This window comes from Orcinus orca, chromosome 19 (genome assembly GCF_937001465.1).
Source record: "Orcinus orca chromosome 19, mOrcOrc1.1, whole genome shotgun sequence".
Classification (NCBI taxonomy): domain Eukaryota; kingdom Metazoa; phylum Chordata; class Mammalia; order Artiodactyla; family Delphinidae; genus Orcinus; species Orcinus orca.
This window is the reverse complement of record NC_064577.1, coordinates 3724518-3751194: the sequence shown is the minus strand read 5'-3', so window position 1 is coordinate 3751194 and position 26677 is coordinate 3724518. Positions and strand designations below refer to the sequence as shown.

Here is a 26677-nt window from a genome sequence, read left to right as displayed (position 1 = left end):
TTAGAGACTCAAACTAGAGCTTGAATCTGCAGTTTTGTATCAATTTAAATGATTGTTAAGCTTGAGGGATCATAGAGGTTCCCCCAGTTTTTAAGCAAATATATATATATACACCTACCATTGTGAATGTATACATTTGATTTCACCACCTTATGAAATTTCTGCAAAAAATATTGACAGTTTTAATCTCTAAAGTGAATAGGCATTGCTCAAAAGATATTACATTTACTACAGGATACCAAGAAGATGGATTGCAACTAGGCTGATAAAATGCTTGTTTATTTTGTATTTCTAAAAGAATACCAAATAATTTCAATGTACAAATCCCCTATTTTAAATGGAGTAGCATTAGTGATTAAAAGTTGTCCAGAGATCAAGCTTACCCTCTAATCAACCGGATTCTTTGGGCTCTGAGAGCTTAAACTCCCTATATCATAAGGCTTTTTTCTTTAATTAAAAAAAAAATTTAAGGGCTTCCCTGGTGGCGCAGTGGTTGAGAGTCCGCCTGCCGATGCAGGGGACACGGGTTCGTGCCCCGGTCCGGGAGGATCCCACATGCCGCGGAGCGGCTGGGCCCGTGAGCCATGGCCGCTGAGCCTGCGCGTCCGGAGCCTGTGCTCCGCAACAGGAGAGGCCACAACAGTGAGAGGCCCGCGTACCGCAAAAAAAAAAAAAAAAAATTTAAGTGATAGAACCCTATTTTCAAAGCATATCTTAAGGCAAACTATACTAAATAGGTTTTTAAAAATTCCTTGTGCTGCTTTAGGGAATAGAAGATCTGAAAACACCATCATCTTCTAATTTTCCTCTCCCTGAAGTACCTTTGAGTTCCAGGGAACATTATTCTATTCTATACATTTTTGGTGCTTAATCCTATATGTAATTAATTAACTATTAACATATGTATATATTTTACCTTCCCAAATGGCTATTCCCCTTACATACTTCCTTTCCTTGCAAAGTTGCCAGTCACAGAATAAGAATTCAACAGATACTTGTTGAAAGAATGAATTAATTTCTTGTTTGTTTGTTTTTTTTGTAGGATACAGGCATCCTTCACCTGCCATTGTTGCAAGAACAGTCAGAATTTTGCATACACTACTAACTCTGGTTAATAAACATAGAAATTGTGACAAATTTGAGGTGAATACACAGAGCGTGGCTTACTTGGCAGGTAAAAACACAAAGTAGACACAATTAATCTTACCACAGTTATATCTAAGGACCATGAAAAAGGTACAGACACCTCTGGGTCCTTCCGCTGGTTGCTTGGCAGGGTAAAGAGCTCACAGTTCAGTCCTGTGGTGTTGGTCAAAATTTGGAAAGTTTTGCCAAAACATTTTTCCTTATAAAAGAATTCGCATTAATATGTGAAATGTGTTCCCTTAGTCATCTTTGGTTCAAGACACCACGTGGCTCCCTGTTGTCTGTCATAAAATCTAAAAGCCTCAGCCTAGCATCCTGGGCCCTTAAGCAGCCCTCCTGATTCTGTCCTCTTTCTCTAATTTCATAGGCCTCATTTTTTATTACCTCTCCAAATGGATGGGCTATTTTAAGCTAATCTACTTGCCATCTCCTAGAAGTGCCTTTATGCTTCTTTAATATTCATTTCTGATGCCCTTTGTTTTACCTAGACTGTCTGCCCATCCCCACCATTCCATTATACCATCCCTATCTGCTCTTACCTGATTTGTGATTCTCCTCTCAACAACACTTAGCACTTATGTATAACACAGTTCTTGAACATCGTTGTTTGTTGGAAAGTGCTGATTCCCAGTTTAGCAGACTTCAGTGTGTGGCAACTTTTTTGTTTGAATTATTTGACCTTGGGCAAATCATTTAACATTTCAGAGTATTTTTCTTTATCTAAGAAATGGATCTTATAGTCCTGCCCTGCCTACATTTTGTGTTTGTTGAGGTCCAGTTTTTATTAAAGCACTTGAATAATATAAGGTGCTATTTGACTCTCTTTGTAAGTTTCATGTTTACATGCAGTCTTCCAAAACAGACTGTAAACGCTTTAACATAAACAAGTCTGTCCTAAGTGTTTTATATCCTTAAACTTCATACTCTCATGTTTAATAGCTATTATTCTCTTCAGGAGGTTGTAAGAAGTATAACCTAATTTAAGTCACACTTGTGATTTATTAAATTTTAAAATCTTCCTTCTTTTTCCTTTTAGCTTTACTTACAGTGTCTGAGGAGGTTCGAAGTCGCTGTAGCCTAAAACATAGAAAGTCTCTTCTTCTTACTGATATTTCAATGGAAAATATTCCTATGGATACATATCCCATTCATCACGGTGACCCTAGCTATAGGTAAATGGACTTCTTCTCCCACAATTACATAATTACAATCAGGTTTCAGTACTCCGTGCCAATGGAGGCAAGCGGGCAGAGCAATCCAGAAGGTAGTATGGGAGGGGCTCTAAAGATAACCTGGGACGAGTGTGTAAATCAAAGCGCATTTTATAGATGTGCGCTATTTTATGTGTGTCAGTTGAGGGAAAGTTCTTCTAATTGTGCTAATTAGTTAACATTGGTTTGCCTCTTTTTAAGCACAAAGCAGTTGAATAATGAAAAGAGATGACCTTGAAAGTATCCGATTCCTAGGAAAAGGCACATTTCACAAAGGAAAACCTATTTCACAAAGGAAAACCTAATGTGAAATATAAGCAACATTACATGCTTAATGATAGAAAACTAAGCTATACAGATTTGTAAAAAGATACACATGCCAACATATTTATTGTATTTACTCATATCACACTAAAGTTACTAAAAAGTTTTCTGTAGTACAGATTTAGATGTTAAGATAATCAAATTATATCCTGTTGTATGTTGCTTTGAGTGGTATATTTTTCACTAAAACATAGAGAAATTACATGAAAATAGCATCATTTGGAGTTTTTTTATATTTTCAGTTAAACAAAGATACCTTTAAGTTTTAGGTACAGTGTTGAACATGGGAAAATAATCTTGTATTTGTAGTGCTTATATCATTAAATTTATCAACATCCCACTTTTTGATAAAAAGCCCTCAGCAATTTCCAGCTGAGATGTTAACAATGTATGCAAAAGCTTTCCAGGCATACTTGGCTTTCAGTAGTCTTACTCTTCAGTCATTCCTATGATTATATTTCTTTGAGATATGCCCTTTTTTGTTATGAAAAGGAGAAAGGGAGTTTGACTGTGTTCCCCCTTGGTTTTTAAACAGGGATACAATTGCTTATTTAGACTTGATTCTCCCTGATTAAAAACTCAATGCAGTACAGTTCAGTTGAGCATTTGTTGAGTACCTACTGTGTATAAGATGTCATGGCAAGAAAGTGGATACTTCCTGGGGATAGATTAAGAGTTTGTACCCTAAAGAGTGAGCTTTAAAGTACAGTTTTAAAATTACTTGACCGCTGCCATTGGGAAATATAGTAGCCAATTAGAAGGGCCAGCAGTGGTTGTATTTGTCACCATGTTTATTGATTCTTCTCAATTGTTTTAATCTCTCAGGACACTAAAGGAGAATCAGCCATGGTCCTCTCCCAAAGGTTCTGAAGGGTACCTCGCAGCCAGCTATCCACCTGCGGGCCAGACCAGTCCCCGAGCCAGGAAATCCATGAGTTTGGACATGGGGCAGCCTTCTCAGGCCAACACGAAGAAGTTGCTTGGTTAGTTTATCTAAATTATGTAGAAAGTTTTAGAATTCTTTTCAAAAATGGTCAGATACTTTCACTCCTGGAAAATTATTTGAAGCTGTTCAAGATTATCAAAATCTGTTTTTGATGTAGCAAAGTTTTTGATGCCAATTATGAGAGAGTTTGATAGATCAGTTAAGCCATATCAGTTAAGATAGAGGAATGAGAATGAGATCTTGAAACAGTTTTGGGGGGATTCTTAGACTAAATATTGTGGCTCTACTTGTTTTATTCTGCCTTGGCCAGGCAGAAGGGAAATGGGAGTAAGAGAGACATTAGATACTCACAGAAAAGGAAGAGTCTTGCAGCATTCAGATGCAGGGCCTTTAGCAATATATTTCCCAAAATTACCCTCTGAGGACAGAATACATCAATAGGCTATGAAGCTATAATAATACTATTTGCCATATTTTCTTTAAAAAGACAAAAAGGTAAGAGTTTTTGATTACTGTATTTTTTTTATTACTGTAAGAAGATAGGGTTCTTGGAAGTTAAAATTGCTCAGTTATATCAACATTTGACCATGAGAAATATACCTGAAATGCTGTGAGAGACTTTTTCCCTTTTCAAAAACTGAAGTAAATAATGAGAGAGCCCACTGATCCCACCTCACAACAGATTGAATGTAAAGGTGCTCTTACACAACTTTGGCTAAAGAAGTATAAAATAAATAACCTGCCAATAAACCATGAGAGAAGTTGAAACCATGAATGTTAATCACTATTACTAGTCACATAGGACTGTTATCTTTTGTTTGTTTATTTTATTTATTTATTTTTGGCTGCATTGGGTCTTTGTTGCTGTGCACAGGCTTTCTCTAGTTGTGGTGAGCGGGGGCTACTCTTCGTTGCTGTGCACAGGCTTCTTATTGCGGTGGCTTCTCTTGTTGCGGAGCACGGGCTCTAGGTGCACGGGCTTCAGTAGTTGCAGCACATGGGCTCAGTAGTTGTGGCACACGGGCTTAGTTGCTCTGCAGCATGTGGGATCTTCCCGGACCAGGGCTTGAACCCGTGTCCCCTGCATTGGCAGGCGGATTCTTAACCACTGCACCACTAGGGAAGTCCCAAGGACTGTTATCTTCTGTTTGAGTTCCTTTCTCTTTATACTTTTCCATAAATAATGTTCTAGGAGTTTCCTGGTTACTTTGTGTTTTGTGATTTTGAGTTTTCATGCCAAGGAAGTTGTAAATGAAAAACTAACTTCAGAGAAAATGCAATATTGAATTCATTCAACCCATGTGATAGACGAAAAAGTTATAGTCTTTGCCCTGGAGGAGCTCATAGTTTGGTGGCTAAGACTTAAAATCAGATGATTGCAGCAGCATCCCCAGGTGCCATTAAAGTAAGGAAATTAGGAAAAGCTACAGAGAGGAGGTAACATTTGAACCAGATCTTGAAAATTTAATACATGCTTGCCCGGTAGGCACAGGATAAGGAAGGCATGTATTCAAGAGAGGGGGGGAAATAGCATGAATAAAGCAAAGTCAGGAAGAGCACTTGGGTACGAAATGAGGCTAGAGAAGAATTGCAACTAGTTTGTGGGAGACTTTGTGCCATGTTAAGAGATTTAGCCTTATCACGTATCCAGCAGGGATCTTTAAGTAGGGGAGAGACGTTACAAAATTTTATTCTTAGGAAAGGTTTTTGGCTACAGTATGGAGAAATAGGAAGAGTTTTTTCACAAAGGAATCATTTAAGAGATCGTTACAGCAGACCAAGCAAAAAATGGTGTAGGCCTGCACTAAGGCAGGAGCAGTGGGGCAATGGAGAAAAGGAGTCAGGTGTGAGACTTAGTGCCTGGCTGTTTGGGCCAGGTGGGGAGGGAGAAGGCAGTGAAGGATGTCAGAAATTTCTGGCTTCAAAAACTGGCTGGATAGTGATTCCATTCACAGAGATCGACTAATATATTTATAGTATAAGATAAATTTAGGTTGGTTGATGTTATATTTGAGATCCCTTCAGGATTCTTGGCGTGTATATGTAAGAGATAAATGAAAATATACATCTGGAGTTCAGGAAGAGAGAAGCGGACAAGTGGCACATTTAGAATTGATTAGTTCATTATACCACTGAAGCTATGGTAGTGGAAGGAGATTTCCCAGGAAGAATGCAGAGTGTAAAGTAAAAAAGGAAGAATGAGAAAAGTAAGAAAACTAAACGTAGGGAGTGGTGTCCTGATCTCATGCAGTATGAAAGCACGAATTGGTTTTTAGGAAATTTGATATTTTACGTCTGGTCACTAACTGGATGCCTAGCCTTGCGACTTCCGGCTAATCTCGTAACTGCTCATGGCTTCCTCAGTTTACAGGGACAGGAAATGAAGAGGTTGGACTAGATTCTTTTGGGCTGTTAAATTATTTGACCTTGATTTTTATGACTATTGTGAATAATTATTAGTATTAAAACTTGAGGTTAATAGAACATTAAATTTCTCAAGTGTTCAATTGTCATATATAATTATAGTGGCTTCAGTTCTGGCTTTTAAAAAATAATACGGTCAAAAGTATTCCAGATTTGCTCTTAGAGCTGTACCAAGAAGAATAAGAGAAGTTCTTGGAATATAAAGAACAGAAATATATAAGTTCCAAATAATCCAGTTTCAATACTTTTACTTTAAGAGAAAGGTATTTAACATCGATATAATACATGATTAGAGAAACTCAAAGCCAAGTGGGAAACGGTTACTGCTTGCTATTTTTGAAGCATCGCCCAGTGTATCTATTATTTAGTACTTTGAGGCATGCACATCCTTTTTTCAAAGCCTGAAGAAGTAAAATCAAACTTTGATTTTGTCTACTTTTAGAAATTCTTCATAGGTTAATGACTCATTCTTGGCACCAGCAGAATGCCTTAAATTGAAAAAAGGCTGTTCAGACATAGTTGATCTTTGCTACTAAACAGCACATATCTCTGTATTTATTATCAAATATTGTACTTGTTGGTGGAGTTTGGTTTACCTCCAGTGTAGTGCGTGTAATCTCAATTTAATTTGGACCAATAAGGCACATCCTGTCCTGAAACAGAACAGCCGTGTGGCCAAAATTCCTTGAGAAGATGGAAAAAAACAGGAAAGGAGAGGAACTCTGCCCCAGGGATATGTTTGAGCTTTCTTTGGGTCCATAAGTGAAAACTTAAACACTTTATGCCCAAACATTTTCTTTTTAGTATATTCCTATTCACAGACACTGTGGTTAATGAACTTCCATATTCTGTAACTTTTGTTTATAGGAACAAGGAAAAGTTTTGATCACTTGATATCAGACACAAAGGCTCCTAAAAGGCAAGAAATGGAATCAGGGATCACAACACCCCCCAAAATGAGGAGAGTAGCAGAAACTGATTATGAAATGGGTGAGAAACAAAGTTAATAATTAATCTAGATCATTGAAAGTAAGGAGGGAGAGTACATTAAAGCCATATTTGCTTTCCAGACATTTCTTAGTATCATTAGGATAAAATATAGAAACATTTGCTCTTTTTCAAAAGACAAAGACAAGCTATACAGTCCTTAAAATGACAGATATCCTGAAACATGTGTAGAAAGTAATCATACATATGATATACAACATTGTATACAGCTAGCCAGAACTTCTGTATAGGTGAATAGTAATTCTGTATGATATTTATGTTGATTTTTTAAGTGTCTATTAAAAAGCTATCGAATTTTAGAAGTGACATTAAAATCTGTTAGGTGAAATAGTATCTAGTGTGTTATATTTGATTAATATAGCTGATTGTGTTAATCCATATCTTACCACAGAAACTCAAAGGATTTCCTCATCACAACAGCACCCACATTTACGTAAAGTTTCAGTGTCTGAATCAAATGTTCTCTTAGATGAGGAAGTACTTACTGATCCGAAGATCCAAGCACTTCTTCTTACTGTTCTGGTAATATTTTTTGCTTTTTGTGGGTTTTTTTTTTCCAGTCTACTCTTAGAAGGCCCTTAAATGTTAAAAACATGAAAGGAAGGCCATATTCTGCTTCTCACCAAAACAGGTAACAATTCAGCCACAAAATAAAATGTTTTTTGTTTACTTTTTTGCAGGCTACGCTGGTGAAATACACCACAGATGAGTTTGATCAACGAATTCTTTATGAATACTTAGCAGAAGCTAGTGTTGTTTTCCCCAAAGTTTTTCCTGTTGTGTAAGTATCTCCACTTGTGTTTAACTTTTGTATCTGTGTTGAAGTCAAATGTTTATAAAAGCTTAGGAAAAGTATCACCCAGTAGTGTTCACTGGTTGTGGAGAGGGGAACGTGAAGTAGTGTGATAGTGATTTTTAGCTTAGAGACAGTGGGTTTAATGGGACCTAGGACTAGTTTTGGCCTGTCGATCGGGAAAAACATTTTTTTTTTTTAATTCAAACAGAAAGTCACAAAAATTATAATCATCCTCATCAGTTCACTCAGTCCCATGTAATTAATTTTTTTTTCATCTTGATCTTTTGTTAGCAGTTTTATGAATTCATCGGTTTTCCATTGGAGTTCTGAAAATGCTTATTCATTCAGTTCAGCAGTATAGTCAGTTACCAGAAACCTGTACTTGTCAGAGTGGGAAAAACGTTTTTTTATCTTGTGATTTTCTTACATTGTTCATTGTGATGAGCATTGTTTATTTCCTCACTTAGGAGAAAGCTGTTAGATTGCTATATTTAAATCAGCATACCTGTTCTGTTTTCTTTTTCAGTAAGGCTTTTGTTTTTAACCCACAGCTGAGTGAAAACAAAATTGACTTCTTATTTGGGAGATGAATTTTATTCTCTCTTAAGGGCTAAAATCATATTAGCCTCAAAGTGTTCAAATCTAGATAACCCAAAGAAACTTGGGAAACTCTATTCCTAATCTAGGCCTTCTAGGTAGTATCATTATTTCTTTGTTTTTGTTTAATCTTATTTATAAATTTCAGAATTTTATATACTTGGCTCTTGGTTATTTTTATTAATGGGGTATAGCTGGGTTAGAAATAGTTAATTTCCTCAGAAGTTTGAATTGGATCATATATTCCACCCCCTCCAAGCTAATTTTGCTTTCCTCATTCGATCTGATTCAGCATTTACTAAACACTGATTAATATTAAATTTAGTTTTAACTCCTGGGTACATATCAATAATCAGCAGAAAGAGATGGTCCTAAAGCATGCTGAGTGGCAGACAGAAGCCAGCCTTGTCTTGAGCAAATAGTCACCGTATATAGTTACGCATGGTTATATGACAGTGCTAGTTAGGTGCTTTTACCATATTTTCCTAACGACTTAAACACAAAAGACAAAACAAAAAAGCAGATACACACGTTCATTAGAGAAAAATTGGAAAAGCACTCATCACCCTTCATTTTTATCATACTGTTCTAGGGAAAAATATTTTCCAGTATATTTTCACTTAATTTTCCTTTAAAATGTTCCTCTGTTGACTTTTATTTTTTTAGGCACAATTTGTTGGACTCTAAGATCAACACCCTGTTGTCATTGTGCCAAGATCCAAATTTGTTAAATCCAATCCATGGGATTGTGCAAAGTGTGGTGTACCATGAAGAATCCCCACCACAGTACCAAACATCTTACCTGCAAAGTAAATAAACGTATCGGGAGGAGGATGGCTGATGAACTTCAAACATGTGTGCTATTAAAGGATGCACTGGCTGAAGAATTCCTTATGAGGAATAGGCTTGTTCACACCTCTCTAATATGCCATTTTCTGACTTTTAATTATGTGTTCAGTACAATAAGTGGTTGACAACTTTTTAACTAAAATATGGTTTTATACTGGGTATATTTTCAGTGAGTGTTAGTCTGACACTCATTCTAAAAAAAAAAATGTTTTCATTGTGTGTGTGGGTTTTATATATCATCAACTATATAATTTCTGTTAAGACTGAAAGAGTGTCATGCTTGCTATAAGTAACATTTGATTTGTTGCAGGTTTTGGTTTTAATGGCCTATGGCGGTTTGCAGGACCCTTTTCAAAGGTAAGAAAATATCTTTTTCTCTATTGACAAAATGAAAGTTTTATTTATATTACTGTGCCTGCTTTAAGTCAATATGTTGAAAACCAGAATGATTCACAAAAAACACATGTTATTTTTATTAAAAGTTTTCTACCACAAGATTCTTTCCAAGAGGCAGCACCTTTAATATGTTTATATACTAGCTTTTACCAAAAAAAAAAAATTCAACTAAATTTATGCTTGACTTTTCAGAAACGTATGATAAACCTCTGTAAACTTTCTGCCCTCGGTCCCTCATGTAGTTGATGATCTTAGTGCACACATTTAGGTATCTTGTGATTAGGAAGGAGCATTACGTATGTTTAAAATCTACCTCATGACCTGAACTTATGTCAATTAAACCTCAATTTTAAAAATTGCATAATGAAAAAGAAATTTACCTCAAGAAAACATTTTTCCTTCCAACCTGCTGCATTAGATTCACTCTTCCCTGAATATATCCCTGAATGTATCCTCAATTGCTCCATTCAGTTTGTTCTTTGATTGGCGTTAGTTGATATAGTGCTACATAAATGTGTATTTAATTATTCTCTCTGTATATGATCTTTCTCCAAATTGATTGAGGTTCCTTGAAGGCAGGACTTCTTTTTCTTCCCCTAGTGCAGTGTTCTAGAGATAGGGGTGCTAAATCAATACGAATTGCATAAACCTTGTTCTAATTTTAACGATTGAGTACTTAGTTTTGTTTAGTTTAGTTATTACTGCATATCTCTTGATATACAAAGGCTGTCATTTAAAACATGGGCCTGAAGTCACAGAAATAAGTTTAATGCGGGAACTTTTGTAGTTTGATTGCCAGTAACCCTCCGAGCCCTTCACAGTATTTAGTTAGTTGAATCTCTAAATGGCAGCTGGAATGATGCTCCACTCATTTTCTCAGTTTTGGAAAATAGACTAGACATCATTCCTGATGATTGGATTCTCTCAGAATTAATTCAGTCTTTGTGCATGGCCTTCGGTAATCACAGGTTCATCTGGAAGCTGTGTTAGCTGAATAGAATTCCCAGTTGTAAGTCCCATGGTAGTCTACATATTATTCCACCCCCTTTTTTTAATGACCTGTAGTACAAAGGAAGAAAAATAGTAAATTAAGCCCAAAACAAAAATTGAATTTATCTTTTTTGGCTTCAAGGGGGATTTACAGGAAAAGAAAAAAGCACAGAGCTAAAATAATGTCCTATTTTCCATTACAGCAAACACAAATCCCAGACTATGCTGAGCTTATTGTTAAGTTTCTTGATGCCTTGATTGACACGTATTTGCCTGGAATTGATGAAGAAACCAGTGAGGAGTCCCTCCTGACACCCACATCTCCTTATCCTCCTGCAGTGCAGAGCCAGCTTAGTATTACTGCTAACCTTAACCTTTCTAATTCCATGACCTCACTTGCAACTTCCCAGCATTCCCCAGGTCAGTAAATGCAATCTTTATATAAATTTGAGCAATAATATTACTATACCAACATTAGGAATTCCCTTGTTATCAGTTTATAGCAGATTTTGCTCCTTTTTATCATGAAATTCATCTTACATTTCTTCTTTACCTTGTAGCTGATTTGAATTTTGGTTTCTGTAAAGCTGTCTACTTTCAAACAGTTATACAAAGATAGTGAAGTGTTTAGAGTGTTCACATAGTGTTCCAAGGTTGATAAGTTTTTAGAGTTTAGGCAGGAAGAGTAACCTAAGGTATATAACCCTGTAAGTGAACAGAATTATAATTCCCTTACTAGATATACTAACCATGCCCTAGTGTTTCTGTGTCTCTGATACAGCATACTGGATCCCAAAAATACACAAAATATAGTAGTGCCCCTTTTCCCTGCTGCCAGCAACAACCTGAAAATCTAGGAGTAAATAAACAACCAGACAAAAATGCCAGCTCAAAAAAATAACATCTTAAAGCCCGTAAGCATCTTCCTGACTCTGGAGTCACTCTTAGGTCCAAGTGGGGAAAGTATGCCCATTCAACATGCAACTAAGAGGCAGATAAACTGAGAAATAACCGCTAATAGCTCGGGTGGGGCTGAGATAAACAAGATGGCAGAAATGGCAAACGTACAGAACTCTGGGCTTATTCAGTGACAAAGCGGATGATTTCTTATGAGTCTGGTCAAACCCTGGAGGTGTATTCAGTTCATTATAGAACTGACGCCATTGTGTATTTATGATGGCAGTGGGTAATGAAGGAAGCTTCCGTTGTGGTCATGTATTCTTTTCAGAAAGATATCTTTCTAAAGTGGTTAAAATTAAAAAGGTTTTGTGTTTAAAGTTTCATTATCTGAAAAGTTTACTTGTGAAACACCTCATGCTATAAGGAAAAGTTATCAATATTAGACGTAGTTAAGTGTTAGCATGGATTTTCTTTTAAAAAGCCAAATGATGTATTATAACTATTTTGTGACGTTCAAGATCCATAAGTAGAATTCCCAGTTTATAAACTCAGTTTTGCATGAATGTTTAAACATATATAGTTTTGAAGGTTCTGAAGAACTTGGCAAATCTAATACCCAATTCATATTATAAACCATTGTAGTAAATAACTATATTCATCTATTAAGCTTTGGTCAACAACAAAGCCTTCGTCAGCAGAGGAAACAAATTGTTTGATCCAGCATTTACTTATCAATCACCTTACTGCACCTAGTCAGGTTTTCTCCCCTCCCAAGAAATAAGAGAAATCTGGCCAACTTTTTTTCCCCATATAACTGTGTTTATTTGGCCTCTGTCACCTGTTCCCTAGAACAGTGTTTCTCCAAGTGTGGTCCCAGACCAGCAGCCCTCAGCATCATTTAGGAGCTTATTAGAAATGCAAACGCTAGAATCCCACCCCAGACCTCCTGCACAAGAGACTCCAAGAGTGGGGCCCAGCCGGCAATCTGTGTTTAATAAACACCCAGGTGATTCTTATGCACTAGAGTGTGCCTATGATCTTGCCCCATTATCAGCATTTCAACTGTTAAAGCCAGGGCAAACCTTTAAGTTTACTTTCTTCTAGATACTGCAGCCACTGAATTCTTTCCCTCATCACCACTACCCCCTGCCTCCCGCCATAAAATCTTAGCATTTTGGAGCTAGGGGGTACTATAGAGGTAATTTAGTTCTAGGCTCACAATGTTGTGTGTGAAGGGGAGACTGAGTTTAGAAGAGCTAAGTGAATTGCTTTATCACACAGTTCTTACCCAGAACCAAGGCCAGTGCTCTTTCTACCACATTCATTGCCTTCCGTATCTGTCATCTTTCTTCCTTCCCTTCCCCTTTTTGTTTCATTTATTTATTTCTGTCTCATTACTTCCATCTGCCTTACCTTAAGTCCACTGCTCCTTTTCTTCTGTAGAGCTCTCTATCGTCTGGGTTAGTCAACCACTGAAGTTAATCACAATTAGAAAATTCGTAGACTGTCTATGTTGATCCTCTTGTTTTTAAAGTTTGGTTCATTTTGACCAGTCTTTTGCCTCTTGGGCTACTAAAGTGATGTTAAAGCTGTCAAAATGTTTAGTTGTTTTTACATTGACTTTTTTTTTTAACCCAAACTAATTGTCAGGGGTATTTCTGCCCATCTTTGCCCACTGATGGAGACAATAAAATAATCAGATTAAGAATAAAGGTACTAGTACAAGTTCTTCTGCTAGTTGATTAACTGTTCATGTCCTGTGTTGATTGGACATTAGCCATATCATTTGCTTAGAAAAGTAGTCCTACTCTGTAACCTCTTATTTAGAATTGTTTAGAGAAATCAAAGAATAGCATATGTGGTTTTGGTTACAGTTTTAAACCTACTGTGTCACCTCCAGTAGTTCTCCAAAGATGGCTGCTTGAATAGATTATAACACCCTGGAAACCTCTGACTATTCTCAAAAGAAACTGAAGCTTTAAAAGAATACAATTAATTAAGTAGAATAACGGTGTTTTTCTGTCTCTAAATTGTAAATTGTATGTCCTTTGGTTCACCAGATTATTTTACTACATGTTACTAGAGAAAGAGTTTATCTTTTCATTAGTAACTTTACTCTTCGATGAAACCCATTTATATCTCTAAACTGTGGGCTCATCTCCATGAAAGGATCCCAATTTATTTATTTACCTAATTATTGTGTTTTTGTCATTTGCTCTTAGGGAATACCTCTTACAAGAGTTAATACTTTGTAACTAGGTATGCTGTTTTATATCTTTAGCTCCTTGTAATCTTACATCCCTGTCTCCTCAATTCTTTGTGGATCTGAGTTTGCTGATATCAAAGGGCTAAAAGAAGTGATGAATCTAATCCAGATTCATAACTCACTCCAGCATTTCGGCTTCGCTATTTGGTTGTATAGAAACCAGAATACTTCCCTGTCTCCACTTCCGTCAGCCAAGTCTTAAGCAGAAGTATTTAAAGAAGCCCTGTGTCACTCCCTGAAATGGAGCATAAGTGTGGCTTGCCATCAAATTACCCAACATCAGCCTGCGCTAGTCTACTGAATTTTAAACAGGTGAAAGCTCTGTTTCTTTATGTCAAAAAGCAAAAGTTGCTGATCTGCACACAGCTCAAGCCTTTGCTTCAAACTTTCTCTGTCAGTGCAAGACTTTGCTTTCTAGATCTTTGGTACTTAGCAGGATCTGCCACTAAGCTGTATCTTCTTTTGGTCTCCAATATTCTCTACTGTCAAATTAGCTAGATAAGAAATTCATGAACCCCCTCGCCCTCCCCCATGAAACACTAAACCTTACTTAGGTAAAAATTTTGGTGATAATTCATCAGTCACCAGCTTTTGAGGAAGTAGCGGTCATTTACATAAAGCAGTTGTCTCTGAAAATCCATTCTTGACAGATGATCATAGCCCACTTGTCTGTCCCCTTAGCACAAGAAGGATTGTTTTATAACTCCGTATATAAAATTACATAAATGACTGTCTTCTGACCCCACTCCTAGTAGAAATTGACTTGGTATCAGTGGAGCCAATGGACTGTACTCAGAGTTCAGTGCATATGAAATTGTCTTAACTGTGGTCCTTTAAGCCAAATGGACATAAAACTTTGTCTCTTCAGATTTTCCCACATGCCACTATGAGAATCTTGAAGAGAATCCATAATATTTACTCTCTGATAGATAAGAATATTTCAAATTTGATATTGCGATCCATTCTTAGGTCCAGTGTAGCTGAGCTGGACATGAATTGAAGAACCAGGATTAGAACTAGAAAATATAACCTATCTACTAAAAATGTTATATATGGGACTTTCTCGTGCTTAAGGCTAAGCCATAAATGGCTCTCTTACAGGATGAGCAAAGAAGCCTTTTTAAAAGCCATATTGTGAGTGCTTTATAACCATTTCAAGAATGCATTCCAAATAGTCTTCCTGTATCCTCTTTAGATATTAAGGAGCAAGTATACTAGAAATAAAAATCCAGATGGAATTATATGGATTTTAGTACTGATTAGAAAGAAATTAAATAGGTTCATTTCCAATGTATTAAAATTTAATTTATACTCTACCGAGACCTCCTAATATTTTTCACACTGTAATTTAATTCAGTAAACATTCGGACACCTATTTTGTAGGTATACACTAGGTACTCTGGAACATTTAAAGATGAGAGAGACCCTGGTCCCCAGAGACTTGACAGTTTTTGCCTGTGGATCTCAGTATTCGGTTTCAGCTAAAGTTGTTATTTCCTTCTGAGTCATGTTGTTTAACAAATTCTTTGTGTACACAAGTTCTTTGATTTTTAGGTACGAGATTAATACTACAATGCTCTGAAGAAAATAACCTGAAATCCAGATTTTATCTTGAATTATCCCAGATATTTATTGTTTACTACATGCAAGGGACTCTGTTAGACCCAAGGGAGTGGTGGGGGCTACTAGGACATGAGACCTGCCCTCAAATAGATTTCAGAACAGTAAGAGTGGCAAAGTATACACAAATAACTATTTTGCCCTCTTTCGTGATCTCTTTTGTACTTACGTTGTACCTTATACTGTAAACTATTCTGATCATTCAAAGGGACATCTGTTCGGAAAAATCAGGTAATAATTACGGCAAAAGTTTTATAATATATCTTTGACCTCAAAAATATGTGAGGTCACATATTTTATAATTTTTTAACAAAAATAAGCCTGTGATCTATTTTAAATGTTTTTTCACTTGGAAAAAAAAACTTTAATTTTTTTCTTTGATCACCTTATTTTACTGTTAGTATTAGAGTATGGATTAGAGTATCAGAGTGTGGAGCAAAGACCTATTTAGTTGAACTTTATTTTAAATTCACTTCTTCTACTTTATTTTGGGGCTATGTCCAGGCCTGTCAGTTATTCAGTCACTTTGCTTCTGTAATGCAGACCTCCCTCCCAGGAAGCCGGGTGGATCAGCTAGCCCAGTAGTGCTGACAGCTGTGTGCAGAAAAGGTTAGTTTATCAAAACCATTTCTCCAAAGGGTAGACTTAGTCACACTTCTGCTGTGTTTACCAGGTTTAAAATGTCTCCCTCTTAGAAGAAACTTAGAGGCCTCTATTTTGAGACTACATAAAATCTCCAAAACAATTTTAATGTTTTAGGGAACTGCTTACCGTATCCCAGACCTTTATTTGGTATATTCTTGATTTAGTTTTTCTTCTTTTTTCTTTGTTATTACCCCGTATTTAAGGGAAAAAAATAATTTTAAACTGAGCAATTGCTTGGTGTAATTTCTGCTAATTTTCCATTTCATTTTTTATTGTAATTCTTGATTTACACTAAAATTCTTACTTCTAATAAAGGTGGTAAAAACACATCTATCTGTAAAATTGTAAGTTTGGCCATTTATTTAGAGATTGTAATGTTTGGGAAATTAATGGTCAGAGTTCAGTAATTAAAACAAGAATCCTCCTGAAAACCAAGGAAGATAATAATTATCCAGTATCTAATCATATTTCACCCTTTAAAAATCTTACAGATATCACTCACTTTTGTTTTTTCTTCCATTCTGTGTCTGTGAAGCTTCTCTGCCTTGCTCTAAATCAGCAGTTTTCATGCAGCTGTTGCCTCATCAAGGTACTCTTTACTTTTGTCATCTTTGCACGAAATACTGCTTACCCTGTGCTCATCCTGGGCACATGGCATGAGACTTCATTCACCAATCCCTGTAAGCAGAGTCTGGTTCAGGCCCCTAAAGAATCTGTAAGGCCATTACTGTAAGGTCTGGATGCTTACGGTGCCACAGGGCTGAGACTTGTCTTGATGAAAGAGCTGTTCATGCTCCCCCTGAACACTGAAGATGCAGTCGCAGCCCTGGACTAACACAGGCAGGTTAACAAGAAACTCCAGGGAGAGTTAATAGAGAAAGGAGGGATGTGGTTTGGGGAAGAGTTTTTAGCTTAGGAAGTAGTTATTTTCCCCAAATATAGATACAAAGCCAACCCCAGCATTTCCGTAGAAATTAAAGCTGGCTGTCCACTCTGTCACCCGTGTTAAAAAGAAAGGAATACGGGGTTTCCCTGGTGGTGCAGTGGTTGAGAGTCTGCCTGCCGATGCCGGGGACACGGGTTCGTGCCCTGGTCCGGGAAGATCCCACATGCCACGGAGCGGCTGGGCCCATGAGCCATGGCCGCTGAGCCTGCGCGTCCGGAGCCTGTGCTCCGCAACGGGAGAGGCCACAGCAGTGGGAGGCCTGCGTACCGCAAAAAAAAAAAAAAGAAAGGAATGTGGTCCTTAGTTAGCTCAAAGGACTAAGAAGAAAAAAATGTGATACACTTATGTCTAATTTATAAAAGGTGCCTTTTCTTTCTTTACTTTTCAGTGATTAGTATACAGAAAGATTAGACCTGTATAGAAAAAGAGGTGTTAGCAATTGATGAAAGACCACTACAAATATTTTTTAAATTCTTATAGTTACTCTTTTGTATATCTAACTCAAAATATGAATTTTCTAAATATATATTTAACACATTCCCATCAATGTATTACTATAGCATAAGAACAAGCTATAGTTATCTTTTCTTCTAAGAAGACATATTTCTTGCTTATTTACATTAGCATCATTTATTTTACAATTTCTAGTATAAAATTCGAGTCCTTTGCGTTTGTTCTACAATTCCTTTCAGTACTTCACTTGGTCTTTTTTTTTTCAGGTATTAGGAACATCTTAATTTATGCTGTAATTATCTGTGTGCAAAGAGTCTTCACCTAGTCTATCTGATTCTTCTAACAATCCTGTGAAATAGGCACGTCTACTGTTATTTTTAATTGCCAGATTAAGAACTGAAACCAAATAAGAGTTCTGATCCAAACAGACTGGAACCTGGGTCTTCTGATGTGCCTCACTGTATGTGTAACAAATGAGCCTTCTGACAGCTTTGCCTTTTCATAGATGCAATGAGTTTTCTGACAGGTTTGCCATATGATATATGTGATAAACTAAGCAATGCAGATTCAGGGAACTTACTGTCGCCTTGTGCAGGTGGTGGGAGGTTTGGATTATTATGTCTTTCATTTTTGTTGAATAACTTCTCACAAATCACCTAACCCATTTTTCCTCAGCTTCTCAAGAGCTAAAAGGGATTCGATCCTTTTATTATTTCATGAAAATATTAGGTTCTAGTTTGAGAAATCATTTTGGTGTTTAAAAAAAATAGGTGACTTTTGAAAAATTATTTGTCAGCCTGGAACTATATCCCTAGTTGTCAAAATAAACCCTGATACCTGCCTTCAAGGAACTCATGTTTGAGCAGAGGAGATAGACGTATAATAGATATGTAAGTTATTTATATATGTTATTTAACTATAGTGTAATCTAATAATTTTTTCCCTCTTAATTCACTGAATTTTGGCCAATAACACCTTTTATTTAGGATTTTATCTTTATCTGGAACTACCACAGTTCACTGAAGCACAGTGCTTATTCATACACTGCTGTAGAGAATCTTCAGCTTCTCCTGCCCTGCATGTTGTTTGTAACTGGCTGCATGCTTAACCACAGCATATCTAAAGGAATTTAAACTAGCAAGTCAGGACCACAGAGGTTTTTACCTTTATTTCACTTGGGTGGTGGCCTTTGGATTTCTGTCACCTCATGGATTTCTGCTTTTGTGCCCACTGAGAGTCAGAAGGGAAAGCCAGTGCTTAGGGGCATAAGAGAGACCAGGATGCAAAGCCTCCAAGCGGCCTTGATGAGCAGGAGTGCGGCACCAAGGTCTGCTCACCAATTTAAAATACAGTATATGCACCAAAGCAAGATGGATCTGTCTCCAATTGGGCAGTCAGGCTGATAATCTGAGAGTTTTTCCTGTAGAATGTTGAGACCAAACCCTTCACTACATTCTAGAAAGGTTTCTAGATTTATTTTCAGAGGGTTAAAAAGAAGAATGCTGCCAACATTCTCAAAAGTGAGAATTATGCTTAGAAACCAGGATACGGGTATCATTCTGTTTCATACTAACCTGGCTTTTTTCAAGGTGCTATTTCTTGGTATAAATATAATGCTTTTTTAAAAAACCTCCAAGATTTTTATGTCAGCTTCTCCTTAGATCCTTAAATAAAACACCTTTGCTGTGAAGTTGAACTTAGGAATCACCATCATGCCACATTTACCTGTGTGTGACTTGTAGGGTTGGGTCACTAAGTAGGAAGAAAACATATACACAAAAACAGGTAATGAATTGAGATGAAAATTGAGTAAAAGTGGGACATCAGCCTCTCACATAGCATTGAAGCTTTGGGTTATCAGTGACAGTCCCGGTTACTTGCTTAACAAAACAGGAAATGGAATATTCTTAGTATGTCTTTGAAGAAAAACCTTCACCCTAGTGACTTACTCTGATTATAATTTATATAATTTTAATTCTTAAGAATTAAACTGAACAGGCCCTTGTCCTCAAATAGTAGCTTTGCCACCTTGCAGTGTGATGACTGCTCTGCCCCCCCACCCCCAGAATGAGCCGTAGTCCAGCAGTGGCAAGGCTGCACCAAAGGTGGTCACACGAGAAAGAGCCCCGGAGTGGCAGATTGCTGGCAGAGGGCCACTGGCCCTCCAGTGGTCATCAGCACTGTGTCCCTCCTGATGACCGTCCCCTGGTTGTTTCAAACCCTTATCTTTAAAGTTCTAGTTTTGCCCGAATCTTATTTCCTATTAAGGAAATAAACTTAGATAAGGAACTATTGGACTTGAACTTTTAGGCCACATGCAAATTTGAGGAAATGGCAAGTCAAATACTCAGACAAGTTCATGATCACTTCAGATGGAAGAAGCTAAAAAAACCTGTCTTTTCCAATAAAAATATGGCGCCAGCCCACTGGAGATCAGGGGTTGCATGCTTTTTGGCTCTGAATTGCAGCCATCACATTTAAAAATGGAAACATCGGTTCAACCAATGTTTGTTGAAAAAGACGTCAACTAGATCTTATAGGAAGATAAAAATGCATGATAAACGATCTTTGCCCTTCTAGTTGCTTTTATTCTAGTAGAGAAAATATGACATATACACAAGTTGTCATAATATAGGCAAAATATAAATGCCATATAAAAACAGGCAGAAGGGGCTTCCCTGGTGGCACACTGGTTGAGAGTCCACCTGCCGATGCAGGGGACACGGATTCGTGCCCCGGTCCAGGAAGATCCCACATGCCGCGGAGCGGCTGGGCCCATGAGCCATGGCCGCTGGGCCTGCGCGTCCGGAGCCTGTGCTCCGCAACAGGAGAGGCCTCGGCAGTGAGAGGCCCGCGTACAGCAAAAAAAAAAAAAAGAGAGAAAAAATACGGGTTGCATTTTATCTTGTAGAGATTGGTAAAGCAATTGAAAGAGCTACACAAATACACATTACAGAGTTCAAGACGCATTCAAGGGATGATGAGCAGTCTCCTTTCAATTTTGTTATTTCTTTTCTAAATAGCTCTGGAGAAGATGCAAATAAATATGCAGAAGAGAATAAAAATCCAGAATTCTGCTACCCAGAGAAAAGTTCTTTGAACATCACAGTGTACTTTCTTCCGATTATCTTTCTACCCGTAGGATTAGATTGGAACAGATTCAAGAGTGGGTTCACTATGCTTGCCTCCTGGAGAGGTGTTGCTGACATTTTTAATGATGCACTCACACTCCCAGCCCAGTGCACTTTGTCATATGCCAGTGTTCCTTTGATAAGCTCAAGACAGCAAACCTCTGTGGAGCCTGTGTAAATCAGACCATGTGCCTGCAGATGCCTCATACTCTGAGTTGAATTCAAGGCTGAATCCAAACAAAGATGTGTGGCTCCTAGAAGGAGGTCATCACAGATCCATTTCCTGTTCAAGAACCAACAGACAAATAGATGTGTGGGTCTATGTACATGTTCAGCAACGTAAATGCTTTTTGACTTGACGTACTATTTTTTGTCCAAAAATAGAAGTTTTTCCATTGTCAAATTTACTATTTATTTTAAAATTCAGATGGTACAGATAAGAATAAAGCAGGGAATTCCCTGGTGGTCCAGTGGTTAGGACTCCACGCTTCCGTTGCAAGGGGCATGGGTTCAAGGAACTAAGGTTCTGCAAGCCGTGTGGCTCAGCCAGAAAAAAAAAGAATAAAGTAAAAATTACCTGAAATCACACCATCCAGAGATAACATTTTGTGGCAAATGTTTTCCCAGCCTTTTTGTTTGTTTATTTGTTTATTTTCCCCTGTATGTGGATTTTTTCCCCCTAATCCAAAATTATGGTCATTTTTCTGTATCAGTAAATATCAATCAGTACTTTACATTTTGATACAAATTGCTGAAATACTTTTTGCTTTCCTACCAGTAGTTATGTCAAAGGTGGGTATAATCGGTCTAATTATTTTAGTAAATTTTATTCAAGTATGGCAGAAAAGCACACAGATTATAAACTTACAACCTAATGAACTTTTAAGAATTAAACATACTTAAAAATCCAGATCAAGAAACAACATCGCCAGCACCCCAAGAAACCATCCTCATGCCCCCTTCCAGTCACTTCTTCCCCAGAGGTAACCACTATTCTGTTACCTGTCGAATTTGTAATCTTTATTAATCTGATGAGTAAAAAATACCTTGTTTTTGCTTCTAGTTACTTTTATGAAGTTACTAATTAGATGATTTATAAAAATACATTGTAGGGCCCAGTTTGGGAGGTTTAATCTCCTCCATGAGAGAAATAAATGGCATCTGTTTACGGTACAGAACAAAAAATGACTTGCCAGAGTTGAAAAGAAGATCAAAGCAAAAATTCTACAGTATGACCTTTTTGATATATTATTTTCTCAGTAAATATTTGAGTTCCTTTGGGGTAGGCACTATGATGTAAAAAATAAAAAGCATCTGCCTTTCTTTAAAATGATGGATTTCTGTACCTTCTGCAACTACAGAATATATTCTGTGTATAGAACACCAGTAAGGCTACGTGGCTAGAAGCTGACCTCTGCTGGAAGCTTCTGTTTTGATTTGGAGGGAGGCGTTCTAGTCTTTGGTGGCTGCTAGCCTTTCATTCAGCTCAATCCTGCCTGCCTCTAGCTTTTCCTTGCAACTTCTCTGTTTTTTTTTTTTTTTTCCTTATGCTATTTTTCTGCCATGAGAGCAAATTTTGCTTAACCAAGTGTGAGGTTTTCTGTGTGACAAGATCTTTGTAAACACTCTAGCAACTGACTATTAAAATGAATGCAAAAACAATACACCAGCTTGTATCTCGTATACAAATCGTGAGATTCAGTCCTGGAGCTCAACACCACAGGAGAGGGGGTAACTGGCTGCTCTGTTTCTCTCCAGGAATCGACAAGGAGAATGTTGAACTCTCCCCTACCACTGGGCACTGTAACAGTGGGCGAACTCGTCATGGATCCGCAAGCCAGGTGCAGAAGCAAAGAAGCGCTGGCAGTTTCAAACGTAATAGCATTAAGAAGATCGTGTGAAGCTTTCTTTCTTTCCGTTTTCAAACAGACTTAACTTATACGGGCTCTTCACTAGTGACCCCTCACCACCGTGCTGTGATGCTGCACTTCATGTTTTATAATGAGCCCATCCAGTCTGCCATGTTGCCAGATGATCAACTCTTGGAAGCGTTGCCTAAATTTAATGCTGCTTTTTTCTTTAACTTTTTTTTCTTCTACTTTTGGTTTGTCTGGTTTAAGCAAGTGTTCAGAACAACTGCAAAGAAAGTGGGAGGTCAGGACACTTGAACTGAGAACATCCCAATTGTGAGAGAGGATGATTTCTTGAATACTGCTACTACTGGCCAGCTATGAAAGCCATTTGCACAGAGCTCTGCCTTCTATGTTTTCCCCTTCTTCAACATACAAAGTAAAGTGTTAGTCTTATTTACACACTTTTCAAGATAGAAGTTAATGGGAGAAATAATAATATAACCCCAGTATGTTTAATCTGACTTTTAGCTGTGGACTTTTTTTTACCTTACAAAACTGAAGAACCATAGAGGTCAAGCCTCAGTGACTTCATACCATAAAGCCACAGGCGAGGTACTTTGGGGGGTGGGGGAGGAGGGATTTAGTATTTTGTAGTGGGTTCTTAAGAAATACTAACACTTGAGTATTAGCAATAATTACAGGAAAATAAGCGTAACCACATGTATCTTAACATTACCGAATTAAAGAGATGAGTTCTGAGGCCTTATCCAAACTCAGTCATCCAAACTAGTTTATATTTTTTTCCAGTTGATTATCTTTTAATCTTTAAATATGCTAAAAGTCGTTTTTTGTTTTTGTAAGCCAAAACTATACTAAGTATAGTAATTATACATTTTTCCCCTCCTCTTCTTCTTTCCTAAATAATTCCGAGCAGGGTAATCAGTGAACAGAGTGTTGCAAATTGTTCCTAGGAGGTAATTTCCGTAGATGGTTGCATTAGCTCCAAACAAAATGGAATGGTACGTGACTATTAGAGTAGACGATGCTTTTATCTTGTTTAATAATTTTCCCAGAAACATAGAGTGTGGTGTATATTATCAAAAATTTTTTGATGAGATGTATTTTAAATGTCTTGTAATCTTTCCTCTCCCCTCCAAAAAAGTCAGGAATCTCTAGCAAAAACATTTGGGTTCTATATGATAGAATTGCATTTAATCACTGTGAAAAGACTGGTCAACCTGCATTATTATGACGATAGGGGACCTTAAGAGTTGCTGCTATACTGAATGGTATGGATTATCATGGCATTGGAATTTCCATAGTAATGCAGATCCAATTTCTTTGTGGTACCTGCAGTGTGCAAAATAATTTGACTTCAGTGAATATATTAGTATCTGGATGTTCCAATTTAGGACTAAACCATATTTATTACAAGAAGATATTATCCCCCTATTCCTGGGTTCCCTTTATATGTTAAGGTGTAATGGCTTTGGGAGAGAAGAAGAAACCTAGGGGAGGGGGAGTTTCCTGAAGTGCTATTTCATGAGTGGATTTCAGTAAATTAAATTCCACAGCTAAATCAATGGTACATTTAAATGTTCTGATTTTAATAATATAACACATTTCACATTTATCCACACAGTAACAATGTAATATGTTAATGTAAATAAAATTGCTTTTGATATTCAGAAATAACAAGAATTTAATTTTTTTAATTTGTTTACAGTCCTGGGAAAAGTAAGAACCGTTAGCCAAAATGAAAAAAACTTTAGTGTTCATAGTTATTTTGACACTGAATTGTTGGAAAATATTGAAGACAGGTGCAATTAACTAAACTTTTGTTTTTAACTATTGTAGACGCTTCATTAGAATAGAATGTTTATAATAACAGAGCAACTGAGACGATAAGGAATTAAGACTAGAGCTGAGTTTAGAAACAGATCATTAAGAGCCCGGTGCCAAGGATGCCAAGCTGCTGGTAAGGTCCACGTTCCCCCACACCCCAGAGCTTCTGGGATGGGCATCACAACTTCCTGGCTCCTGGAATAAAAGGCAGATGTGAGCCTTTAATCATTTTGGTTCCATGTTTTTCCCTCTTTGTTGTTGGTTTGGTGCAATGACAGTGGGTAGTGTTATGCTATTTTGCTTCTCCTATCAAAGTAGAGGAACTTCCAAAGGTTTACCGTTAAAAATATTGATCTTTCCATAAACAAGTTTTCCAAGGTATGCTATGTCTTAAATTTATTCGTTATTTCCCTCTAGTGTAATGAATGGATGAATTCACTTGAAGTACCTCATGAAATTAATGATCTGCATTGCACAAATCAAAATTGAGCCTTCTTTGAATTGCAAAAATGCTTTTTACCAGTATATCCTGGGGATTTGAAAACTTATTAAGGTTTAAGATTTACCTTGTTTGAAGAAATTCTGCCTTTTGAGGAAAATCCAGCTTTCCAAGAAACTGAAATGCACATGAGATAAATCTCTCACCAGTATGCTTCCTCTGAGAAATGAAACTGTTTTTTAGGCCTCATACTTATAACCTGCACAAGAAATTCTGAAGTTCATAGTAGGTTGCCTATTTTGCATAATTGGATGTAAGTTCTATAAAGTAATTTGTTTGGGGTTTGTGGGTGTTTCCCCTGACTTTTTAATAAGGAAAACATTAACTCACCATGTTTTCTGGCATGCATGATCTCCCTGTTTTATCACTGCCCTGTCCCAGGGGTGTGCCCTTGTTTGCCAGCACCGAGACCCAGTTCACTAGCTTTGGGGGAAGTGGCAAGTGCTCTGTCCTGCATCCACTCAGCACCTGTCCGTTACTGGGTGCCGGCTCTGTGCAGGTCCTGGGCCAGGGCTGAGGACACCACAGAGAACAGCCAGCTGCCACCCCCATGAACGGATGTCCTGGGGGAGACAGATTGTAAGCCGGCAACCCTCCCTGCTCAGTGGGTTTTAGGGGTTTTCAGTTTTGTTTTGGCTTTTCTGGTTTTTTTGGTTTTGTTTTTACATCCCACCCCCAACCCAGGTATAATGAGGCATGTCTTATTCAATGTTATGCAATGGACTTATACAAAAATTCACTCTTAGTGTCAGCCACACAGTTTTTTTTAATGCAGTATATTCACCTGTAAATAGTTTGTGTAAAATTTGACAGAAAAGTATATTTACTACACTGTAAATACCTGTGATGATATATTGTATTATTTTGCTTTTTTGTAAAGCAGTTAGTTGCTGTACATGGATAACAAACAAAAATTTGATTATTCTTGTGTTAGTACTGTTAACTTCTTCCTGCGACTGCGTTACATCATTTAAAGAAAATGCTGTGTATTGTAAACTTACATTGTATATGATAACTTCCTCTCTTTTCCATTCAGGCCCAAACTTTGGCAGTTCCCTTGTCTACAACCTCGTTAATTGTAAGCAGTTGTACGCCAGCAGGAGAAATACTGCCCAACAGACAAAATCTACCATTGTAGGGGAAAACTGTAGAAATCCATTTCAGATCATTGTTGTTCCCGTCCCATTTTCCTCCCTGTGTATGTACTCCTCCCCTTTTTTTTAAGTAAAATGTAAATTCAATCTGCTCTAAGATGTGGGGAGTTATTTAATTTCTTCACATGCATCAGCTCTGTTTTCTCACTTCCCCGCACTCCTCCCTGATCTTTTGAAACATTAAGGCCATTTCCTTTCTTTTAAGGATGTCTTAGGTTCTCCTCAAACCACCATCACCACCCCCGCTCCATGGGAAGGACCTTTCTATTTCCAGAACCTCTCTAAACGAAAGGTAAAATAATTTTGGTGAAATGTGTAGGGGAGAAAAAAGTTTCCCTTGAGCCTCCTAGGGTCTCTGGCTGAGTCTGAAAATTAAACTGATAAATTAATAGGAGAAAAGCACACACATTTATTTAATATAAATTTTACATGACACAGGAGCCTTCAAAAAGAGATGAGAAGACCCGAAAAATCAGTTAAGCCTGAGTATTTCTATCCTAGGTTTGATGAAGAGTGAGCATTTGTGTAAAAATCTGATAGGTCAAAGACTATGAGGTAAGTGCGGTGAAGTGGGGGAAACCTAGCAAGGCCTGTTCCAATTTTCGAAGTCCCTCTCTTGTCTTCAGAGATAAGGATGCTCCTTTCCTCCGGGGTTAGGGAGGGCACCTCTCAAGTGAA

At 37.4% G+C, this 26677-nt stretch overlaps 1 protein-coding gene across 4 annotated transcripts in view; it reads left to right on the top strand.

Moving 5' to 3' along the window:
- NF1 (neurofibromin 1) overlaps window positions 1-26091 on the top strand; it is a 256997-nt gene extending 230906 nt beyond the window's left edge. For 2 of the 4 annotated variants that reach the window (XM_004267159.4, XM_004267158.4), the window contains 10 exons: window positions 1043-1174; window positions 2183-2318; window positions 3507-3664; window positions 6919-7041; window positions 7451-7581; window positions 7740-7840; window positions 9119-9261; window positions 9612-9658; window positions 10891-11107; window positions 22407-26091. In XM_004267159.4, the coding sequence (XP_004267207.1) occupies window positions 1043-1174; window positions 2183-2318; window positions 3507-3664; window positions 6919-7041; window positions 7451-7581; window positions 7740-7840; window positions 9119-9261; window positions 9612-9658; window positions 10891-11107; window positions 22407-22549 (1331 nt within the window). In that variant the 3' untranslated portion in view covers window positions 22550-26091. Of the gene's footprint in view, window positions 1-1042; window positions 1175-2182; window positions 2319-3506; window positions 3665-6918; window positions 7042-7450; window positions 7582-7739; window positions 7841-9118; window positions 9262-9611; window positions 9659-10890; window positions 11108-16016; window positions 16083-22406 lie in introns of all 4 variants that reach the window. The other 2 variants (XM_033423420.2, XM_033423425.2) reach the window with 2 other exon arrangements.
- Window positions 26092-26677: the final 586 nt, after the last annotated feature.